The 19,212-nt window shown below is 48.1% G+C and overlaps 2 protein-coding genes across 7 annotated transcripts in view; both read left to right on the top strand.

Annotated features, from left to right (window-relative positions):
- Positions 1-19,212, top strand: part of LOC132589100 (oocyte zinc finger protein XlCOF6-like) — a 235,415-nt gene that overhangs the window by 88,494 nt on the left and 127,709 nt on the right. The window contains exon 1 of one of the 6 annotated variants that reach the window (XM_060261730.1): positions 18,494-18,616. The exons of the other annotated variants lie outside the window; for them this stretch is intronic. Within the exon in view, the coding sequence (XP_060117713.1) occupies positions 18,583-18,616 (34 nt within the window). The 5' untranslated portion in view covers positions 18,494-18,582. Of the gene's footprint in view, positions 1-18,493; positions 18,617-19,212 lie in introns of those variants that run through there. 6 annotated transcript variants of the gene reach the window in all.
- LOC132589102 (zinc finger and SCAN domain-containing protein 30-like) lies at positions 2,175-11,893 on the top strand. The gene is made up of 3 exons (XM_060261734.1): positions 2,175-2,234; positions 10,917-11,351; positions 11,732-11,893. Exons 2-3 carry the CDS (start codon positions 10,944-10,946, stop codon positions 11,882-11,884), a joined length of 561 nt encoding a protein of 186 aa, XP_060117717.1. The 5' UTR covers positions 2,175-2,234; positions 10,917-10,943; the 3' UTR covers positions 11,885-11,893.

Raw genomic sequence — 19,212 nt, 5'->3', positions numbered from 1 at the left:
ACTGGAGGGGGTAGTTGCCCTCCTTTTAACCCAGAGCTAACATTACAACAGACTTATTTATTGCACTTCACACACTCAGGATACCTAATGACACAGACGTCAGTCTGCTGTTCCAAGGTATATTGTTAGAACAAAATAGGCATCAAGTTGCACCTTTAAGACCAGCATAGTTTTATTCAAGAAAATAGGCATCAAGTTGCACCTTTAAGACCAGCATAGTTTTATTCAAGAAAATAGGCATCAAGTTGCACCTTTAAGATCAGCATAGTTTTATTCAAGAAAATAGGCATCAAGTTGCACCTTTTAAGACCAGCGTAGTTTTATTCAAGAAAATAGGAGTCAATTGCACCTTTAAGACCAGCATAGTTTTATTCAACAAAATAGGAGTCAATTGCACCTTTAAGACCAACTTAGTTTTATTCAACAAAATAGAAGTCAATTGCACCTTTAAGACCAGCATAGTTTTATTCAACAAAATAGGAGTCAATTGCACCTTTAAGACCAACTTAGTTTTATTCAACAAAATAGGAGTCGATTGCACCTTTAAGACCAGCATAGTTTTATTCAACAAAATAGGAGTCAATTGCACCTTTAAGACCAACTTAGTTTTATTCAACAAAATAGGAGTCAATTGCACCTTTAAGACCAACTTAGTTTTATTCAACAAAATAGGAGTCAATTTCACCTTTAAGACCAGCATAGTTTTATTCAACAAAATAGGAGTCAATTGCACCTTTAAGACCAACTTAGTTTTATTCAACAAAATAGGAGTCGATTGCACCTTTAAGACCAGCGTCGTTTTATTCAACAAAATAGGAGTCAATTGCACCTTTAAGACCAGCGCAGTTTTATTCAAGAAAATAGGAGTCGATTGAACCTTTAAGACCCGCGCAGTTTTATTCAACAAAATAGTTGTCGATTGCACCTTTAAGACCAGCGTCGTTTTATTCAACAAAATAGGAGTCGAATGCACCTTTAAGACCAGCGTCGTTTTATTCAACAAAATAGGAGTCGAATGCACCTTTAAGACCAGCGTCGTTTTATTCAACAAAATAGGAGTCGAATGCACCTTTAAGACCAGCGTCGTTTTATTCAACAAAATAGGAGTCGATTGCACCTTTCAGACCAGCGTCGTTTTATTCAACAAAATAGGAGTCAATTGCACCTTTAAGACCAGCGTCGTTTTATTCAACAAAATAGGAGTCAATTGCACCTTTAAGACCAGCGCAGTTTTATTCAAGAAAATAGGAGTCGATTGAACCTTTAAGACCCGCGCAGTTTTATTCAACAAAATAGTTGTCGATTGCACCTTTAAGACCACCGTCGTTTTATTCAACAAAATAGGAGTCGAATGCACCTTTAAGACCAGCGTCGTTTTATTCAACAAAATAGGAGTCGAATGCACCTTTAAGACCAGCGTCGTTTTATTCAACAAAATAGGAGTCGAATGCACCTTTAAGACCAGCGTCGTTTTATTCAACAAAATAGGAGTCGATTGCACCTTTCAGACCAGCGTCGTCTTATACAACGAAATAGGAGTCGATTGCACCTTTAAGACCAGGGTCGTTTTATTCAACAAAATAGGAGTCGATTGCACCTTTGAGACCAGCGTCGTTTTATTCAGAACGTAAGCTTTCGTGTGCACGCCTCTGAAGGCAAAGGCCTTTTCAGTTCCACAACCGATAGTGTCCTGCAGGAAACGGACAAAAGTACAAAAACCTCAAGGAATCTTGGCATCCCTGCGTCCACTCCAGGGGGCAAGCCAAAGCAATGGCACAAACCTTGGCCCAAGAGACCTTAGCAGAAATTCTCCCCTGATCAATCTGGAGAGCTACCGTTGGCCATCCCTGCTATATTGTATTAAACCTGGGTCAAAAGGAAGGTATTTGTTGTTTCAGCTCAGTCAACACAAACTAGCAATCCCCAGAGTCAGGGGAGGGGGGCATGCAGAAAGGGGGGCCAGTCCCAGGTTCAGACTGGAAGAGCCCCTCACTCCCTGTCCCTCCCGGGCTTCAGGAGACTCCTGGGTCAGACCCTGGCCCGCCCCCCCCCCCTTGCAGGGGAGATGCTGGCATTTCCTGCCCTACAAGGGTTAAGGGGAGGGAGTCTCAGTTCCTAGAGCAGCAGCAGCCCGGAACGCGAGGCTGTGAGGTCACTTCCTCCCCAAACCCTCCCTCCTCCCTCGTGGGAAAGTTCTGCTGGAGCTTCCCCATCTCACCTCCGCTCCGTTCTCGGTAAGGGGAAGCTGCAGGGTGGCAAACGAAAGGGGGAACAAAACAGGAGTCGATTGCACCTTTAAGACCCGCGCAGTTTTATGCAACGAAATAGGAGTCGATTGGACCTTTAAGACCAGCTCAGTTTTATGCAACGAAATAGGAGTCGATTGCACCTTTTAAGACCCGCGCAGTTTTATGCAACGAAATAGGAGTCGAGTGCACCTTTAAGACCAGCGCAGTTTTATGCAACGAAATAGGAGTCGATTGCACCTTTAAGACCAGCACAGTTTTATGCAACGAAATAGGAGTCGATTGCACCTTTAAGGCCAACGCAGTTTTATGCAACGAAATAGGAGTCGATTGCACCTTTAAGACCAGCGCAGTTTTATGCAATGAAATAGGAATCGATTGCACCTTTAAGGCCAGCGCAGTTTTATGCAACGAAATGGGAGTCGATTGCACCTTTAAGACGACCGCAGTTTTATCCAGAAGGGAAGCTTTGGGGTGCATGCCCGCTTCTTCAGGCGAGGAATGAGGTCCAGTAAGCAGAGCCACGTATAGCGGGTGGGGTTTGGAATGCCAAGTGGTACGAAGTGAAAAACCAATCGCAGAATAGTAAAATTAACACATTCAGAAAGCCTTAGATCCGGGTTGCATTCGCGTGGGAAACCATAAAACAGGAACATGTCAGAATGCGGGAATGCCTGTTAGTTATTCTATTGCTAATAAACCTGGGTCAAAAAGAAGGCGTTTCTTTCCCAGAAAGGGGGGGGGGGGTTGGAATGTAGAGGGAGGGAGTCTCCGGGCCTGGGTTGCCATCTCTGGGGTGGAGAATTCCTGGGGGTTTGAGGGGGGGAAGGACCTCAGTGGGGGATCTATTGCCCTATAGAGCCCACTCTCCAAAGCTGCCCTTTTTCTCCAGGAGAGCTGAGCTCTGCCAGCTAGAGGCCGGTGGTGATTCCGGGAGGTCTCCTGGCCTCGCCTGGGGTTGGCATCCTTGAGATTCCAGGGGCAGACTAGCGGGAGGAGGCAGCTGCTGATCCAGCGGGGGAGGTTGGAGCCCTGTCTCCCTCCCCGCCGTGATGTGTGCAGTTTCAGGTCTCTCTTCGGGCTGTTAATGAAGGATTTTTTGCGGTGGGGGGGAATGCCTCCGCATCGCCACCAGTCAATCCACAGGAAGTAGGGTTGCCAGGAAGATCAGTTGAGGAAGAATTGGGATTTGGGGCATTCTAGGGTTGCCAAGTCCAATTTAAGAAATATCTGGGGACTTTGGGGGTGGAGCCAGGGGACATTAGGGGTGGAGCCAAGATCAAGGCTGTGACAAGCATCATTGAACTCCAAAGGGAGTTCTGGCCATCACATTTAAAGGGACGGCACACCTTTTCAATGCCTTCCTTTCATAGGAAATAATGAAGGATAGGGGCACCTTCTTTTGGGGCTCATAGAATTGGACCCCCTGGTCCAATCGTTTTGAAACTTGGGGGATATTTTGGGGAGAGGGACTAGATGCTGTACTGAAAATTTGGTACCTCTACCTCAAAAAATAGCCCCCCCCCCAGAGCCCCAGATACCCGCGGATCAATTCTCCATTATTTTCTATGGGAATAAATCTCCCTAGGGAATAACAGAGTTCCCAGCAGACATTTCCCTCCCCTCCCCCCACTTTCTGACGACCCTGAAGCGGTGGCGGGGGGGAGGGGGGAGCCTCCAAACCGTTTTCTTCAGTTTTGTTTTTTGTTTCTTTCCCTTTTATTAGTACTTTTTTATTTCTCTCTTTTTCTACCTTCCTTTTCTTTTACTGTGCTGGTCGTGGATTGCACCTCATAGTAATTCCGCGATAGTAGTTTTTGGAATAATCTGTAATAGTTTGCATAAAAATTATTTAGGTAGTTAAGAATCCTTCGCAATGCTTGCTTGAGAGTTTAATGATAATATGGGTTCAATTAGATCGATTGTATTTTGATGCAGGAATTATTGCCTTCACTTCAATCTTGTTTTCATCTTGATCTCTCTGCTTGGATAGAAAATGGTTTACATACCTAGACACATCTATATAACTTAAAATTCTTACTAGATATTTTATTGTATGTATGTAAGTATTTATGCTTGTTTATAACCTGATTCCATAAGATTAATTAATCGTATATGATGGGTGGCCAACGGTAGCTCTCCAAACTGAGAGCCAGTTTGGTGTAGTGGTTAAGTGCGCGGACTCTTATCTGGGAGAACCGGGTTTGATTCCCCACTCCTCCACTTGCAGCTGCTGGGATGGCCTTGGGTCAGCCATAGCTCCGGCAGAGGTTGTCCTTGAAAGGGCAGCTGCTGTGAAAGCCCTCTCCAGCCCCACCCACCTCACAGGGTGTCTGTTGTGGGGAAGGAAGGGAAAGGAGATTGTAAGCCGCTCTGAGTCTCTGATTCAGAGAGAAGGGCGGGGTATAAATCTGCAATTCTTCAGATGTTTTTTTTGCCCACAACTCCCATCAGTCCCAGCCATTGGCCATGCTGGCTGGGGCTGATGGGCGTTGTAGGCAAAAAAACATCTGGAGAGCTACCGTTGGCCACCCCTGATATATGATTATTAATATTGATATTAACTTGTATGTTTTCAAAATTCAATAAAATATATAAATGGAGTAGGGTTGCCAAGTCCAATTCAAGAAATATCTGGAGGTGGATCCAGGAGACTTTGGGGGTGGAGCCAGGAGCCAGGGTATAACGAGCATGAGGGAGTTCTGGCCATCACGTTTAAAGGGACAGCACACCTTTCAAATTCCTTCCTTCCATAGGAAATAATGAAGGATAGGGGCACCTTCTTTGGGTGCTCATAGAATTGGACCCCCTGGTCCAATCTTTTTGAAACTTGGGGGTATTTTGGGGAGAGGCACTAGATGCTACTGAAAATTTGGTGCTTCTACCTCAAAAAACAGCCCCCCCTAAGATACTCGCGGATCAATTCTCCATTATTTTCCATGGGAATCGGTCTCGTATAGGGAATGATGGAGTGCCCAGCAGATATTTTCCCCCTTCTGCTTTCTGATGACCCTGAAGCGGGGGGAGGGCCACCCAGCTGGGGGATCCCCTGCCCCACGTGGGGATTGGCACCCCTAACAGGGTGGATCAGCACTCTGGAGAATCTGTAAAGGTTGTCCTCTGTGCAAGCACCGATTCATTACCCATCCATGGGGTGAGATCGCATCATGACTTTTTTTGGCAGACTTTTTACAGGGTGGTTTGCCATGGCCTTTCTCAGCCATCTACACTTTTCACCCCAGCAAGCTGGGTACCCATTTTACCGACCTCGGCAGGATGGAAGGCTGAGCCAACCTTGAGCCGGCGACTGGAGCCCGGCTTCCACCGGGATCGAACTCAGGTCACGAGCAGCGTTTGGACTGCAGTACTGCAGCTTTACCACACTGCGCCACGGGGCTCTGTAGTGGAGCGTAATAGAGTAAATTGTGGGATTTGCTGCCAGAGGATACAGTGGTGGCCACAGGCAAAGACAGCTTTAAAGGGAGATTAGATGGACTCATAGAGAAGTCTATCAATACCTACCAGTCCTGGTGACTGAGGGGAACCTCCCCATTCAGAGGCACTCATCCTCTGAAACCCAGACCCAGGAGGCAACCTCAGGGGATGGCCTCGGCCTCTCTGCCCTGTTGTTGTCCCTCCAGAGGGACTGGTTGGCCACTGTGTGAGACAGGAGGCTGGACTAGATGGACCCTCCCTGGTCTGATCCAGCAGGGCTCTTCTGATATTATTACGAAGGCTTCGGCCTCTCTGCCCTGTCGTTGGCCCTCCAGAGGAACTGGCTGGCCACTGTGTGAGGCAGGAGGCTGGACTAGATGGACCCTCACTGGTCTGATCCAGCAGGGTTCTCCTGATGTTCTTATGAAGGTCTTGGCCTCTGTGCACTGTTGTTGTCCCTCCAGAGGAACTGGTTGGCCTCTGTGTGAGGCAGGAGGCTGGACTAGATGGACCCTCACTGGTCTGATCCAGCAGGGTTCTGCTGATGTTCTTATGAAGGTCTTGGCCTCTGTGCACTGTTGTTGTCCTTCCAGAGGAACTGGCTGGCCACTGTGTGAGACAGGAGGCTGGACTAGATGGACCTTCATTGGTCTGATCCAACAGGGTTCCTCTGATGTTCTTATGAAGGCCTCGGCCTCTCTGCCCTGTTGTTGGCCCTCCAGAGGAACTGGCTGGCCACTGTGTGAGACAGGATGCTGTACTAGATGGACTCTCACTGGTCTGATGCAGCAGAGCTCTTCTGATGTTCTTATAAAAGCGAATTAGACCTATTCATGGAGGAAAAGTTTATTGATGGGTACTACTACTGAGAGGAACCTCCACATGCAGAAGCATTAACCCTTTGAATCCCAGAGCCAGGAGACAATCTCAGGGAAACACTCAGCCTCTCTGCCCTGTTGTTGACCCTCCAGAGGAACTGGTTGGGACCGTTGTGTGAAAGCAAATGCAGAGCCAAGAGCGAAAACAAAATATGAACTGATTGTACATAGAAATACATGTATTTATTACAAAGACTTTTAAAGGCTATCAGGGCCCAACACAAGCCTCATAGTATAGTAAAAAGTTACAAGAGGAAACAATGGCGACTTAATAGGGTTTCCAATCCCCAGGTGGGGGCAGGGGATCCCCCAGTTTGGAGGCCCCCCCCCCCCCGCTTCAGGGTCATCAGAAAGCGGGGGGAGGGAGGGAAATGCCGGCTGGGAACTCCATTATTCCCTATGGAGACCAATTCCCATAGAGTATAATGGAGAATTGATCTGTGGGTATCTGGGACTCTAGAGGGGCAGAGTTTTGAGGTAGAGGCCCCACATTTGCAGCATAGCATCCAATGTCTCTCCTCAAAACACCCTCCAGGTTTCAAAAGGATTGGACCAGGGGGTCCAATTCTATGAGCCCCAAAATAAGGTGCCCCATCCTTCATTATTTCCAATGGAGGGAAGGCAGTCCCTTTAAATGTGTGCAGTCCCTTTAAATGTGATGGCCAGAACTCCCTTTGGCGTTCACTTGTGCTTGTCACAGCCTCGCCCCAGGCCCGACCTCAATGTCTCCTGCCTCCACCCCCAAAGTCTCCAGTCTCCACCCCCAAAGTCCCCAGATATTTCTTGAATTGGACTTGGGAACCCTACGACTTAAACCATTTCAAGCCAAGTGGGCCTTCTTCATTTGGATCCCGGGGGACACTCTAAGGTACAAATAATAATAATAATAAGATGAAGATATTGGATTTATATCCCGCCCTCCACTCCAAGGAGTCTCAGAGCGGCCTACAATCTCCTTTCCCTTCCTCCCCCACAACAGACACCCTGTGAGGTGGGTGGGGCTGGAGAGGGCTCTCCCAGCAGCTGCCCTTTCAAGGACAGAGGCTCAGAGTGGCTTACAATCTCCTTTCCCTTCCTCCCCCACAACAGGCACCCTGTGAGGTGGGTGGGGCTGGGGAGGGCTCTCACAGCAGCTGCCCTTTCAAGGACAACCTCTGCCAGAGCTATGGCTGACCTAAGGCCATTCCAGCAGGTGCAAGTGGAGGAGTGGGGAATCAAACCCAGTTCTCCCAGATAAGAGTCCGCACACTTAACCACTACACCAAACTGGCTCTTTAGGCTCCAATTATAATAAAAAGACAGCACACAAGTAGGTCTGGGACCAAAACAGGAACGCTGTTAAGGAGGGAAGGAATACGATTTCAGCAACAATTTAGAATAAAGTTAAAACACCACATCAAAATTAAACAGTAAAAACAATAAATAAAACGCACCACCGGCAAAAAGGACCCAGCATCTCAAATAACCAGGTATAGGCCCACGTTTGAATGATGGCAATAGCAATAAGATAGTGGCACCAGAAGGGGACAATGGCCCTGTAAGGCGGGCCAAACGTTGGAATAATAGGACACTCGCTGCCTCAACCATAAGCCTGGCAGAAAGCCTCCATCTTTGCAGGCTCTATGAAATAGTTGTAGTTTAGGTACTACTTCAAAAAAGGAATCAAAAGGCACAAGGCCTCCTAGCATCTAGCCTTCTGTCTAGGGTTGCCATCCGTCCCGATATATCGGGACCATCACCGTTATGGACCTTCTTGTCCCGACATCCCGACAAGACCCAATTTTGTCCCGATTTGCACCGTGCAAAGCGCTTTGAACACTGACTGAAATGCGAAACTACAGCCCCCAGCAGCCTTTTCGCACCGCTCTTGGGCTTCTCGACATAGCCCCGCCCCCTCCACCCCGTTCAGCGGCTTTTTTGGAGGAGCAGAAAGCCCGGCGACAGCAGCCGGCGAAATGCTTGCTTCTTCTACGCATGTGCCAAAGCCAGGAGGAGGGGGAGGATGAAGACAACAAAGGAGAGTTCGGCTCATTTTCTCCCCCCGCCCCTCCCACTTCGAAACAGGCATTTGAGGTAGCAGTGGCGGGAGCTGCGGCTGCAGTGGCGGCAGCGGCGCGCGCTCTTCAGGCAGTTTGAGAGGAGGCACGAGACCCCCTTTAGAACCTTGCAGGGGAGCAGCTGCGGCGTGCGCCTTAGGTAAACAAATTAACGGTCACCCAACTGCCTTCCCGTTACTTTCTCGGCAACGCGGTGCGGAGTTGGGGTGGGGTGCCCCGACGAGGTCCCAGCTAGATATGGCAACCCTACTTCTGTCAAATGAAGATACACACAAGTCGAATGAGGTTGCCATTTTGTGCCTAGAAATAAACAATAGGGGGAAAGTTTTGTAATAGTAATTTGAGCCGCAAGGTAAAATAAGCACCTAAGCAGAATAAAATTCAGTATAAAGTTCAGTATAAAGAAAACACCCTGGAAGTAAGAAGATAAAAAAAGAGTCCTGCTGGATCAGACCAGTGAGGGCCCATCTAGTCCAGCATCCTGTCTCACACGAGGGCCAAACCAGTTCATAGAATCATAGAGTTGGAAGGGACCTCTAGGGTCATCTAGTCCAACCCCCTGCACAATGCAGGCAACTCACAAACACTTCCCCCTAAATTCACAGGATCTTCATCGCTGTCAGATGGCCATCTAGTCTCTGTTTAAAAACCTCCAAGGAAGGAGAGCCCACCACCTCCCAAGGAGGAAGCCTGTTCCACTGAGGAACCGCGCTAACGATCAGGAGGTTCTTCCTAATGTTGAGCTGGAAATTCTTTTGATTTAATTTCAACCCATTGGTTCTGGTCCTGCCTTCCAGGGCCACAGAAAACAATTCCACACCATCCTCTATAGGACAGCCCTTCAAGTATTTGAGGATGGTGATCCTATCACCTCTCAGCCGCCTCCTCTCCAGGCTAAACATCCCCAGTTCCTTCAACCTTTCCTCACAGGACTTGGTCTCCAGTTCTCTGGAGACCAACAACAGGGCACAGAGGCTGAGGCCTTCCCCAGATGTAGCTTTCTGGCTCTGGGATTCAGAGGATTAGTATCTCTGAATGTGGAAATTCCCCTCAGTCAACCAGAGCTGATAGTTAATCATGAAATTATCTAGTCCCTTTTGAAAGTTGTTTATTCCTGTGACCATGACTTTTTATTTATTATTTTTATTTATTGAGATAATTTATATTTCACCCTTTCCCAGATGGGCTCAGGGCAAATAGCAACGTTTTAAAACAGTAAAACAGCAATTAAAACCAATAAAAGTAAATAATACAATTTGGCTACTCTGTCGGGCCCATCATAATACACTGAACATCAGATAGTATAAAACCAGTATTTCAGCAGAGGTGGTATCACAGCATAGGATCAGCCGATGGGATAAGACACCTGGTGGAATAGCTCCGTCTTACAGGCCCTACGAAAAGGTAACAATTCAATAAGGGCCTGGATCTCTGAGGGGAGCTGATTCCACCAGGCTGGGGCCAAGGCCGAAAAGGCCCAGACCCTGGTCGAGGATAGTCGGATGTCCTTCGGTTCAGGGATGGTCAGCAGATGCTGAGTGCCAGATTGTAGTGTTCTCCGGGACATGTGGAGAGGCGATCTCGTAGATATGTCGGTCCCAGACTTAAACCCTCTCTGTATTTCCTTTTGTCTGTCCTGAATCTGCTGCCCATCAGCTACACTGGATGCCTTCAGCTTCTAGTATTTTGGAAGAGGGAGTATTTTTGTATCTAGTATTTTTGGAAGAGAGAGAAAAAATTCTCTTTATACATCCTCTGTTGTAGCAGGGCTTCCCTGGGCAGAAGCCATGCTGATTTTCCCTCAGCAGGTTTTCCCCTTCGATGTGCCTAACAATTCTGTCTTTACAGATTCTACTAATATGCCATGGGCAGACCTTAGACTGAATGAGGAGTGATTTCCTGGTTCCCATCTGGATCCCTTTTAAAAAATTGATGTAATATTTGCTACTCAACAGTCTGTTGGTGCAGTGGCTGAATTTCATTATAGGTTACATCTACGAATTAGTACATTCACTATCACACATCCTTAAGAGCTATCGGGTGTATGTCACCAGGGCCTGGAGACTGCAGTGGGCCTTCTTAGGAGAAGTCTACAATAGTTCATTCCAGTCTACAATAGTTAATATAGTGCAATGGCATAAATTGGAAAACTACAACGACGACACTCTTTCTGATTCATTAGGGCAATCCTGGATGTGTCAGTGTTGTGGCTCCATTTTCTTTTGGTTCCTTTCTGCCTTTTTGATATATTCTCCTCTCCCTTTTCATCCAAAATAAGCAGAGAGATCTTTTTGCAACAGGAGCCAGCCTGGTAGACGGGAAAGGAGATGGAGGAGCAGGACCCAGAAGGATCAGCAAGGAAAGACCCACACCTCCTCCAGGCAGGGAGTGGGGCTGAATTCTGGGAAGGAGCTGTGCCGGAGATCCTGCATCAGGACCCTGGGACTTCAGAGGAACATCGCCAGCGTTTCCGGCAGTTCTGCTACCAGGAAGGTGCCGGGCCCCGAGAGGTTTGCAGCCAGCTCCATGGACTTTGCAAGCAGTGGCTGGAGCCGGAGCGGCACTCCAAGAAGAAGATCCTGGACCTGGTGATCCTGGAGCAGTTCCTGGCCCTCCTGCCCGAGGACATGCAGTGCTGGATCAGAGAATGTGGACCGGAGACCAGTTCCCAGGCGGTGTCCCTGGCCGAAGGTTTCCTCCTGAGTCAGGCAGAGGAGAAGCGGCAGGTGGAGCAGGTGAGCTTCATGCAGTCCCTTCAAGCTGTGATCTTTGACCTTATCTTAAGGCCTCCATGCCTTATATCAGGGGTGGCCAACAGTAGCTCTCCAGATGTTTTTTTGCCTACAACTCCCATCAGCCCCAGCCAGCATGGTCAATGGCTGGGGCTGATGGGAGTTGTAGGCAAAAAAAAACCATCTGAGGAGCTACCGTTGGCCACCCCTGCCTTATATGTATCCCTTCACCAGGGTTAATAGAAAACTGTAAACTTGATTCTTGCAGCTGCGGTTGAAGCAGCCGTGTTAATCGATGCAGGGATGAAGATGGGCAGGGGAAGATCCGTTTCCTTGGTCTTCAGCATTCCTCTTCTTACCTGTATTCCTTACTGCGGTTTCAGATGTGGGGACGCTCTGTGAAGGCGGAAGTAAATTTCTCTGAGGAGGAAGGGTCTCCTCTGGAGGAAGAGCAGAAGGCCCAGGCCCAGGAGAGTTCCCAAGATGCCCTCTCATGTGGTAAGGGTGCCTTGTGCCCAGTTTTGGGCCCATTGTGAAGTTGTTGGATAGAACGGTTCAGGCCAGGAGGAAAAAGAAGCATTTGCGCACACCACACAGAGTGGACTTCTCAGACACATTGCCTTAGGATATAATAGTGGCTGCTCTCACGAAGAGGGAATTTTACAGATTCATGGAGGGCAGCTCCATTCTCTTAACAACACAAGAAGCCATCTTGGACCAGGCCAATGACCCATCTCGTCCAAGACTCTGTGTCATACAGTAGCCAAAACCTAGGTGCCATTAAAAGGTCCACCAGCAGGGCCAGAGCTCCTAAACCCCTCCTGCTGTTTTCCCAAAAGCACCTAGAATACAGAGAATTATTGCCCTACACATAGAGTGCCATCTATGCCTTGTGGCTAATAATCACTCAGGGGCCTCGGCTCCAGAAGTTTTGGAGTTCTGTCCCCACTGATGGACCTCCTGATGGCACCTGGTTTTTTTGGCCACTGTGTGACACAGAGTGTTGGACTGGATGGGGCATTGGCCTGATCCAACATGGTTTCTCTTATGTTCTTATGTCTGCAGCAAATGATGCTCTGTATCCTTAATGCTTCGGAGGGGCAACAGTGGGAGGGCTTCTAGCGTCTTGGCCCCACTGATGGACCTCCTGATGGCACCTGGGTTTGTTTTTTTTTGCCACTGTGTGACACAGAGCGTTGGACTGGATGGGGCATTGGCCTGATCCAACATGGCTTCTCTTATGTTCTTATGTCTGCAGCAAGTGATGCTCTGTATCCTTAATGCTTCAGAGGGGCAACAGTGGTAGGGCTTCTAGTGTCTTGGCCCCACTGATGGACCTCCTGATGGCACCTGGGGTTTTTTTTTGCCACTGTGTGACACAGAGCGCTGGACTGGATGGGGCATTGGCCTGATCCAACATGGCTTCTCTTATGTTCTTATGTGACACAGAGTGTTGGACTGGATGGGCCACTGGCCTGATCCAACATGGCTTCTCTCATGTTCTTATGTGTGACACAGAGCGTTGGACTGGATGGGCCATGGGCCTGATCCAGCTTGCCTTCTCTTATGTTCTTAAGCCCTGAACTGGTTAGTCCAAGCAAGTTGTATCTCTTCAGATCTCAGAAATTAAGCAGGGTTGACCCTAGCAAGTATTTGGATGGAATATCAGAGGTGGGAGGAGGGGGCAGGCTTTATTCAGCTGCCTCTCTGAGTATCTTCCTGGCCCCCATGTAGGGGTCAGCCACCGGAGGCCACCATGACTTCCCAGTGTGCACACACAAATATTAACCAACCACCCCGCTCCCAATCTTTGTATCCCATGTACCTTCTGTTCGAGGGACTCAAGGCAGCTCAAAAAAGGTTGACCCGGAAGTGGAAATGATGTCATATCCTGCTGACTATCTAGATGTCACATTAGAGCATCAACAGACGCTCAAGAAAAACCTTGATATTACTCTCAAGTTTTCAGATGTTCTAATGTCACATCTAGATTTTTTCGATGGATGTGATTGTGGATGTGTCGTTTGGTCTCATTTCTACTGCCCTCCTTCTCACAGAAGCCTGAACTCAAAGGCACACGGGAGGGCCCAGCTAGTGAGAGAATGACACAGGTGGACCTTTGGTCCGATGGAGCAGGGATGTTGTCACAGTTTTGAGCTTGGGAGTTCGTAGGATATGTTTCAAGTGTCACAGAAGTCTGAAATGTGTTGGCAGTGTTTCTTCCTTCCCTCCGCCCAGGCTTATAGGAACCTGGTGCTTCTCTCTCAAGAAGCACACCTCTCTCAAGAAGCCACACCTCTCTCAAGTTTGATTCCCCACTCCTCCACTTGCACCTGCTAGCATGGCCTCGGGTCAGCCATAGCTCTGGCAGAGGTTGTCCTTGAAAGGACAGCTGCTGTGAGAGCCCTCTCCAGCCCACCCACCTCACAGGGTGTTTGTTGTTGTGAAGGAAGGGAAAGGAGATTGTGAGCTGCTCTGAGAGTCTGTCCTTGGAAGGGCAGCTTCTGGGAGAGCTCTCTCAGCCCCACCCACCTCACAGAGTGTCTGTTGTGGGGGGAGGAAGGGAAAGGAGATTGTGAGCCGCTCTGGGACTCTTCGGAGTGGAGGGTGGGATATAAATCCAATATCTTCATCTACCTCACAGGGTGTTTGTTGTGGGGGAGGAAGGGAAAAGAGATTGTGAGCCACTCTGAGACTCTTCGGAGTGAAGGGCGGGATATAAATCCAATATCTTCATCTACCTCACAGGGTGTCTGTTGTGGGGGAGGAAGGGAAAGGAGATTGTAGGCCGCTCTGAGACTCTCCTTGAAAGGGCAGCTGCTGTGAGAGCAAAAAAAAAATTGAAAAAAAATTTGCAACATTAGCAGTTCTTTTTTTTTTCCAGATTGAAAGTCATTCTGTTACTTTAAGAGCATAAAATATGACTGTGACCATACCATCCAGAACCCGATTCACCCGTCTCCAAGACTCAAATCGAACCGCCCGCATCCCACCAAAAACCTGTAATATAAACCCCTAGGTTTCCCAAATCCCCCGCCTGGGCGGGGGACCCCCGCTTTGGAAACCTCCCCCCGCTCGCCAAAAATCTGGAAACCGGGGGGGGGGGGGATGCCAGCCCTTCTCACCCAGCCCCAATCCCAGCAGCTTCTCCTCGCCCCTTCCCTTCCCACCGATCCCTGATGCTTCTCCTCGTCCCTTCCCTTCCCACCCCGGATCGCAGCAGCTTCTCCTTGCCATTCCCTTCCCACCCAGTCCTGATTGCAGCAGCCAGAGTTTTTCCATTTTCCCAGGCTGCTTCCTGTCCCCAGTCAGCTGGCCAGTGGGGGGGGAGCCCCACCCCGCGCCCAAAGGACCATGTGCCTTTGCACCTCCGGAGGCTTGATTGAAAGGCTTCAACTTGGGATGGTGTGTCTGTGTTGCTGTGAAGAGCTGGCAGCAACTCGTGAGTAGAGAGGCCAATGCATCAGATTTGCCAGAAACGGGGGGGTGGGGAGGGGGGAGGAGAGGGAAACGTCTTCATTATTCCCTATGTGGAGATCGATTCTCATAGGGTATAATGGAGAATTGATCTGGAGGTTTTGGAGGCTCTGGGGGAGCTGTTTTTTTGAGGTAGAGGCACCAAATTTTCAATATAGTATCTAGTGCCTCTCCCCAAAGTACTCCCCAAGTTTCAAAACGATTGGACCATGGGGTCCAATTCTATGAGCCCCAAAAGAAGGTGCCCCTATCCTTCATTATTTCCTATGGAAGGAAGACATTTAAAAAGGTGTGCTGTCCCTTTAAATTTGATGGCCAGAACTCCCTTGGAGTTCAATAATGCTTGTCACACCCTTGTTCCTGGCTCCGCCCCAAATGTCTCCTGGCTCCACCCCCAAAGTCCCCAGATATTTCTTGAATTGGACTTGGCAACCCTAGTGCTTGCACAGGGGACCTTTCCTTTCCCTTCTATACACTTCCCCCACTCTTTAATTCTTTTTATGAGAATGAGTTTTTTATTTTTATTTAATACTGTGGAGAGGAAATAATAATAATAATAATAATAATAATAATAATAATAATAATAATAATAATAATAATAAGAAGAAGAAGAAGAAGAAGAAGAATCATTGTTACTTCTGGATTTTTAAAAATTGTTTTGTGGAGGTTTTTTTTGTCTGTTCCACATAAACTAATAAACAGTTCAGGAGGTTGTTTGCTCCATTTGTTACAATTACAAATAGATTACTCTTTCTTTTTCTTGGTTTTTTTTAAAATTTGTTTATTATATCCTCACTAAGGCTGCGTTATTTGAGGTGACAGATTACAGTGTTCTTTATTGTTAACTGAAAATCTGTTAATAAAAATCTGATTCATTTTAAAATAAAACAACAATTACAAATAGAAATTATTTAAAAAGTAAATTCTGTTTGTAATAATTGTTTGGATACACTATATTTTTAATATCCTAGTTGTGATATTTTCATGCCAAGTAAAATTGTCCATAGTCATTGTGAAGAAACACCATTTTAGGCTGTGGTTATCTGGGAGTTGGCAGGAAGAGGCCATCAAACTGGAGTCAGGCTTCGGCCTAGTCTCTTCCTCCTCCCCTCCGGTCTGGAAGCAGCAATTCTGAGGAGGCCTCCTAGAGAGACAGGAAGTCTTTCAGGCTGGTCTCCCAGAAGGCTGCAGGAGGGAAAACTAGTTCCTGGACAGGAACTGGGGTTTATAGCGTTGCCAAGTCCAATTCAAGAGAGGTGTGTGGGGCTTCTGCTGGGGATCGAACTCAGGTCGTGAGCAGAGCTTAGGACTGCAGCACTGCAGCTTTACCACTCTGCACCACGGGGCTCTGTATAGAAGGGAGTGTAGGACTAAGTTTCAATGAATGGACATGACCTAGAAGAAGAAGAAGATGATATTGGATTTATATCCCACCGTCCACTCCAAAGAGTCTCAGAGCGGCTCACAATCTCCTTTTCCTTCCTCCCCAACAACAGACACCCTGTGAGGTGTGTGGGGCTGAGAGGGCTCTCACAGCAGCTGCCCTTTCAAGCACAGAGTCTCAGAGCGGCCTATAATCTCTTTTCCCTTCCTCCCCAACAACAGACACCCTGTGAGGTGTGTGGGTCTGAGAGGGCTCTCACAGCAGCTGCCCTTTCAAGCACAGAGTCTCAGAGCGGCCTACAATCTCCTTTCCCTTCCTCCCCCACAACAGACTCCGTGTGAGGTGGGTGGGCTGGAGAGGGCTCTCACAGCAGCTGCCCTTTCAAGGACAACCTCTGCCAGAGCTTTGGCTGACCCAAGGCCATGCTAGCAGGTGCAAGTGGAGGAGTGGGGAATCAAACCTGGTTCTCCCAGATAAGAGTCTGCATTCTTAACTACTACACCAAACTGGCTCTCCAAGTCTCAGAGCAGCCTACAATTTCCTTTCCCTTCCTTCCTCACAACAGGTACCCTGTGAGGTGAGTGGGGCTGAGAAAGATCTCCCAGAAGCTGCCCTTTCAAGGACAACTCCTGCGAGAGCTATGGCTGACCCAAGGCCATGCTAGCAGGTGCAAGTGGAGGAGTGGTTAATGAAACCCGGTTCTCCCACATAAGAGTCCGCACACTTAACCGCTACACCAAACTGGCTCTCCTAGGAACTTGCTTGTCCTCAGTGCACAGAAATTAGAATAATCTGAAACCATGCGTGTTTTTTTAGAAATGATTTGGAAAATATTTGAACACCTTGTCTTAAAATATTGTATTCATCATGTTAAAATAAAACATTCCTTAATCAATTTTTATTTTTTTTCAATTTTTTCATTATTTCAGAAAAAAAAAGGCTTCAGGGGAAAAAAACATTCCACCCCCTAATTTTTCCAGTTTTTCCCCCCACGCCTTCACACCTTTAGTCTAGGCTAACACCCTTTCTTCCAACAACATCTCCCTTATAGGCAGTGAAGAGACAGGGTTGAGGCATCTTTCTGGAGGAGTGGAGACAGCTGCTGCCCTTGAAATGCAGGTAGGTAGGAGAACCTATTGATTCTTCTGTAAGCCATGAACCTTGAATCTGTGTTAGAAGTCATTGAAATCAGGTTCCAGTTTGACAGCCTGATAATTGAAGAAGATAATTGAAGGGGAGGAATGGTGGCTCAGTGGTAGAGCATCTGCTTGGGAAGCAGAAGGTCCCAGGTTCAATCCCTGGCATCTCCAAAAAAGGGTCCAGGCAAATAGGCGTGAAAAACCTCAGCTTGAGACCCTGGAGAGCCGCTGCCAGTCTGAGTAGACAAGACTGACTTTGATGGACCGAGGGTCTGATTCAGTATAAGGCAGCTTCATATGTCCATGTGACCAGTATTGAAACATCTTGAGATCTAAAGGGGACGTCTTATGAAGACTGTAAGGATTTCCTGGTCCTTCCTGTTTGAAAGTATTTCAGGACTTTTCTGTATTATGAACTTTAATCACTGATGGAAGGAATTGTTGAAGACTACTAATCCCTCTATTGGAAACTGTGATTTGTCATGAATTGTAATTGTGATTTCTTTGGAGGGGAGGTATGATGACATTGTATACACTGGTTTCAATTATATGAGGATTGAAGCATTTATATTGTTTCCGGCGGTAATGTTTTTAGCACTATTTTTTTGCTTCGAGGAGTGGGGGTAGCTGGTGCCCCTACAGTGCAGGTAGGGGGGTTGAGAAGGGCCAGCTGAGTTCCTCCTCCTTTCTCGGGAGTGTGCGCTTTTGGAGAGCCAGTTTGGTGTAGTGGTTAAGTGTGTGGACTCTTATCTGGGAGAACCGGGTTTGATTCCCCACTCCTCCACTTGGACCCGCTAGCATGGCCTTGGGTCAGCCATAGCTCTGGCAGAGGTTGTCCTTGAAAGGGCAGCTGCTGGGAGAGCCCTCTCCAGCCCCACCCACCCCACAGGGTTTCCGTTGTGGGGGGAGGGAAGGTAGAGGAGATTGTGAGCCGCTCTGAGACTCTTCAGAGTGGAGGGCGGGATATAAATCCAATATCTTCTATCTTCTTCTTCCTGCTTCTAAGGTGTCGAAGCAAGAGAGGCTCTGAACGCCACTCCCTTGACCCCTGCTAAGCTCTCCACCCTCCCAGGATGCCCGTTTCCTGAGCGCAGTCTTGCCTGGCACGATCTCTGATGAGAAAATCTGCTTTTTCTTTTAGTCTCCACCTTCCTTTGAGGACGTGACTGTGTATTTCACCGTCGAAGAGTGGGCCCTTCTGGATCCAGACCAAAGAGCTCTCTACCTGGAAGTCATGCTGGACAACTATGGGAACGTGGACTCTCTGGGTAAGGATGTTTCTTTGGTGCCAAAGGTGCAAATTGCTGCCATTGCGATGATGTGTGAATCGAAATATTGAAGAGCAGCATGTCATTGTGTGGCTTTGCCCTGGACTCACCCCCTCTGGACAACTCCAGGAGTGGAGGTGGTAGAGAAAGCCACCAACACACATGGCTGGTCCAAGAAGAAGAAGAGGACATTGGATTTATATCCTGCCCTCCACTCCAAATTTCAGAGTGTCAGAGCAGCTCACAATCTCCTTTTCCTTCCTCCCCCACAACAGACAACCCGTGAGGTGGGTGGGGCTGAGAGGGCTCTCCCAGCAGCTGCCCTTTCAAGGACAACCTCTGCCAGAGCTATGCCAGACCAGGACCATTCCAAGACCCAAGGCCATTCCAGCAGCTGCAAGTGGAGGCGTGGGGAATCAAACCTGGTTCTCCCAGATAAGAGTCAGCACACTTAACCACTACCCAAAACTGGCTCTCCAGGGGCAACTGCAGCCAATGCTGTGGCCCGCATGAGAGGTAGGGTGGGTGTCAGGGCCTGAGGCAGACAAAGGCCTTGTGTCACTCTTCCTCTTTTCTCTTTCTCTCCCAAAGAAGGC

This window comes from Heteronotia binoei, chromosome 21 (genome assembly GCF_032191835.1).
Source record: "Heteronotia binoei isolate CCM8104 ecotype False Entrance Well chromosome 21, APGP_CSIRO_Hbin_v1, whole genome shotgun sequence".
Taxonomy (NCBI): domain Eukaryota; kingdom Metazoa; phylum Chordata; class Lepidosauria; order Squamata; family Gekkonidae; genus Heteronotia; species Heteronotia binoei.
The sequence above is the reverse complement of the archived record's forward strand: the minus strand, read 5'-3'. Positions and strand labels throughout refer to the sequence as shown.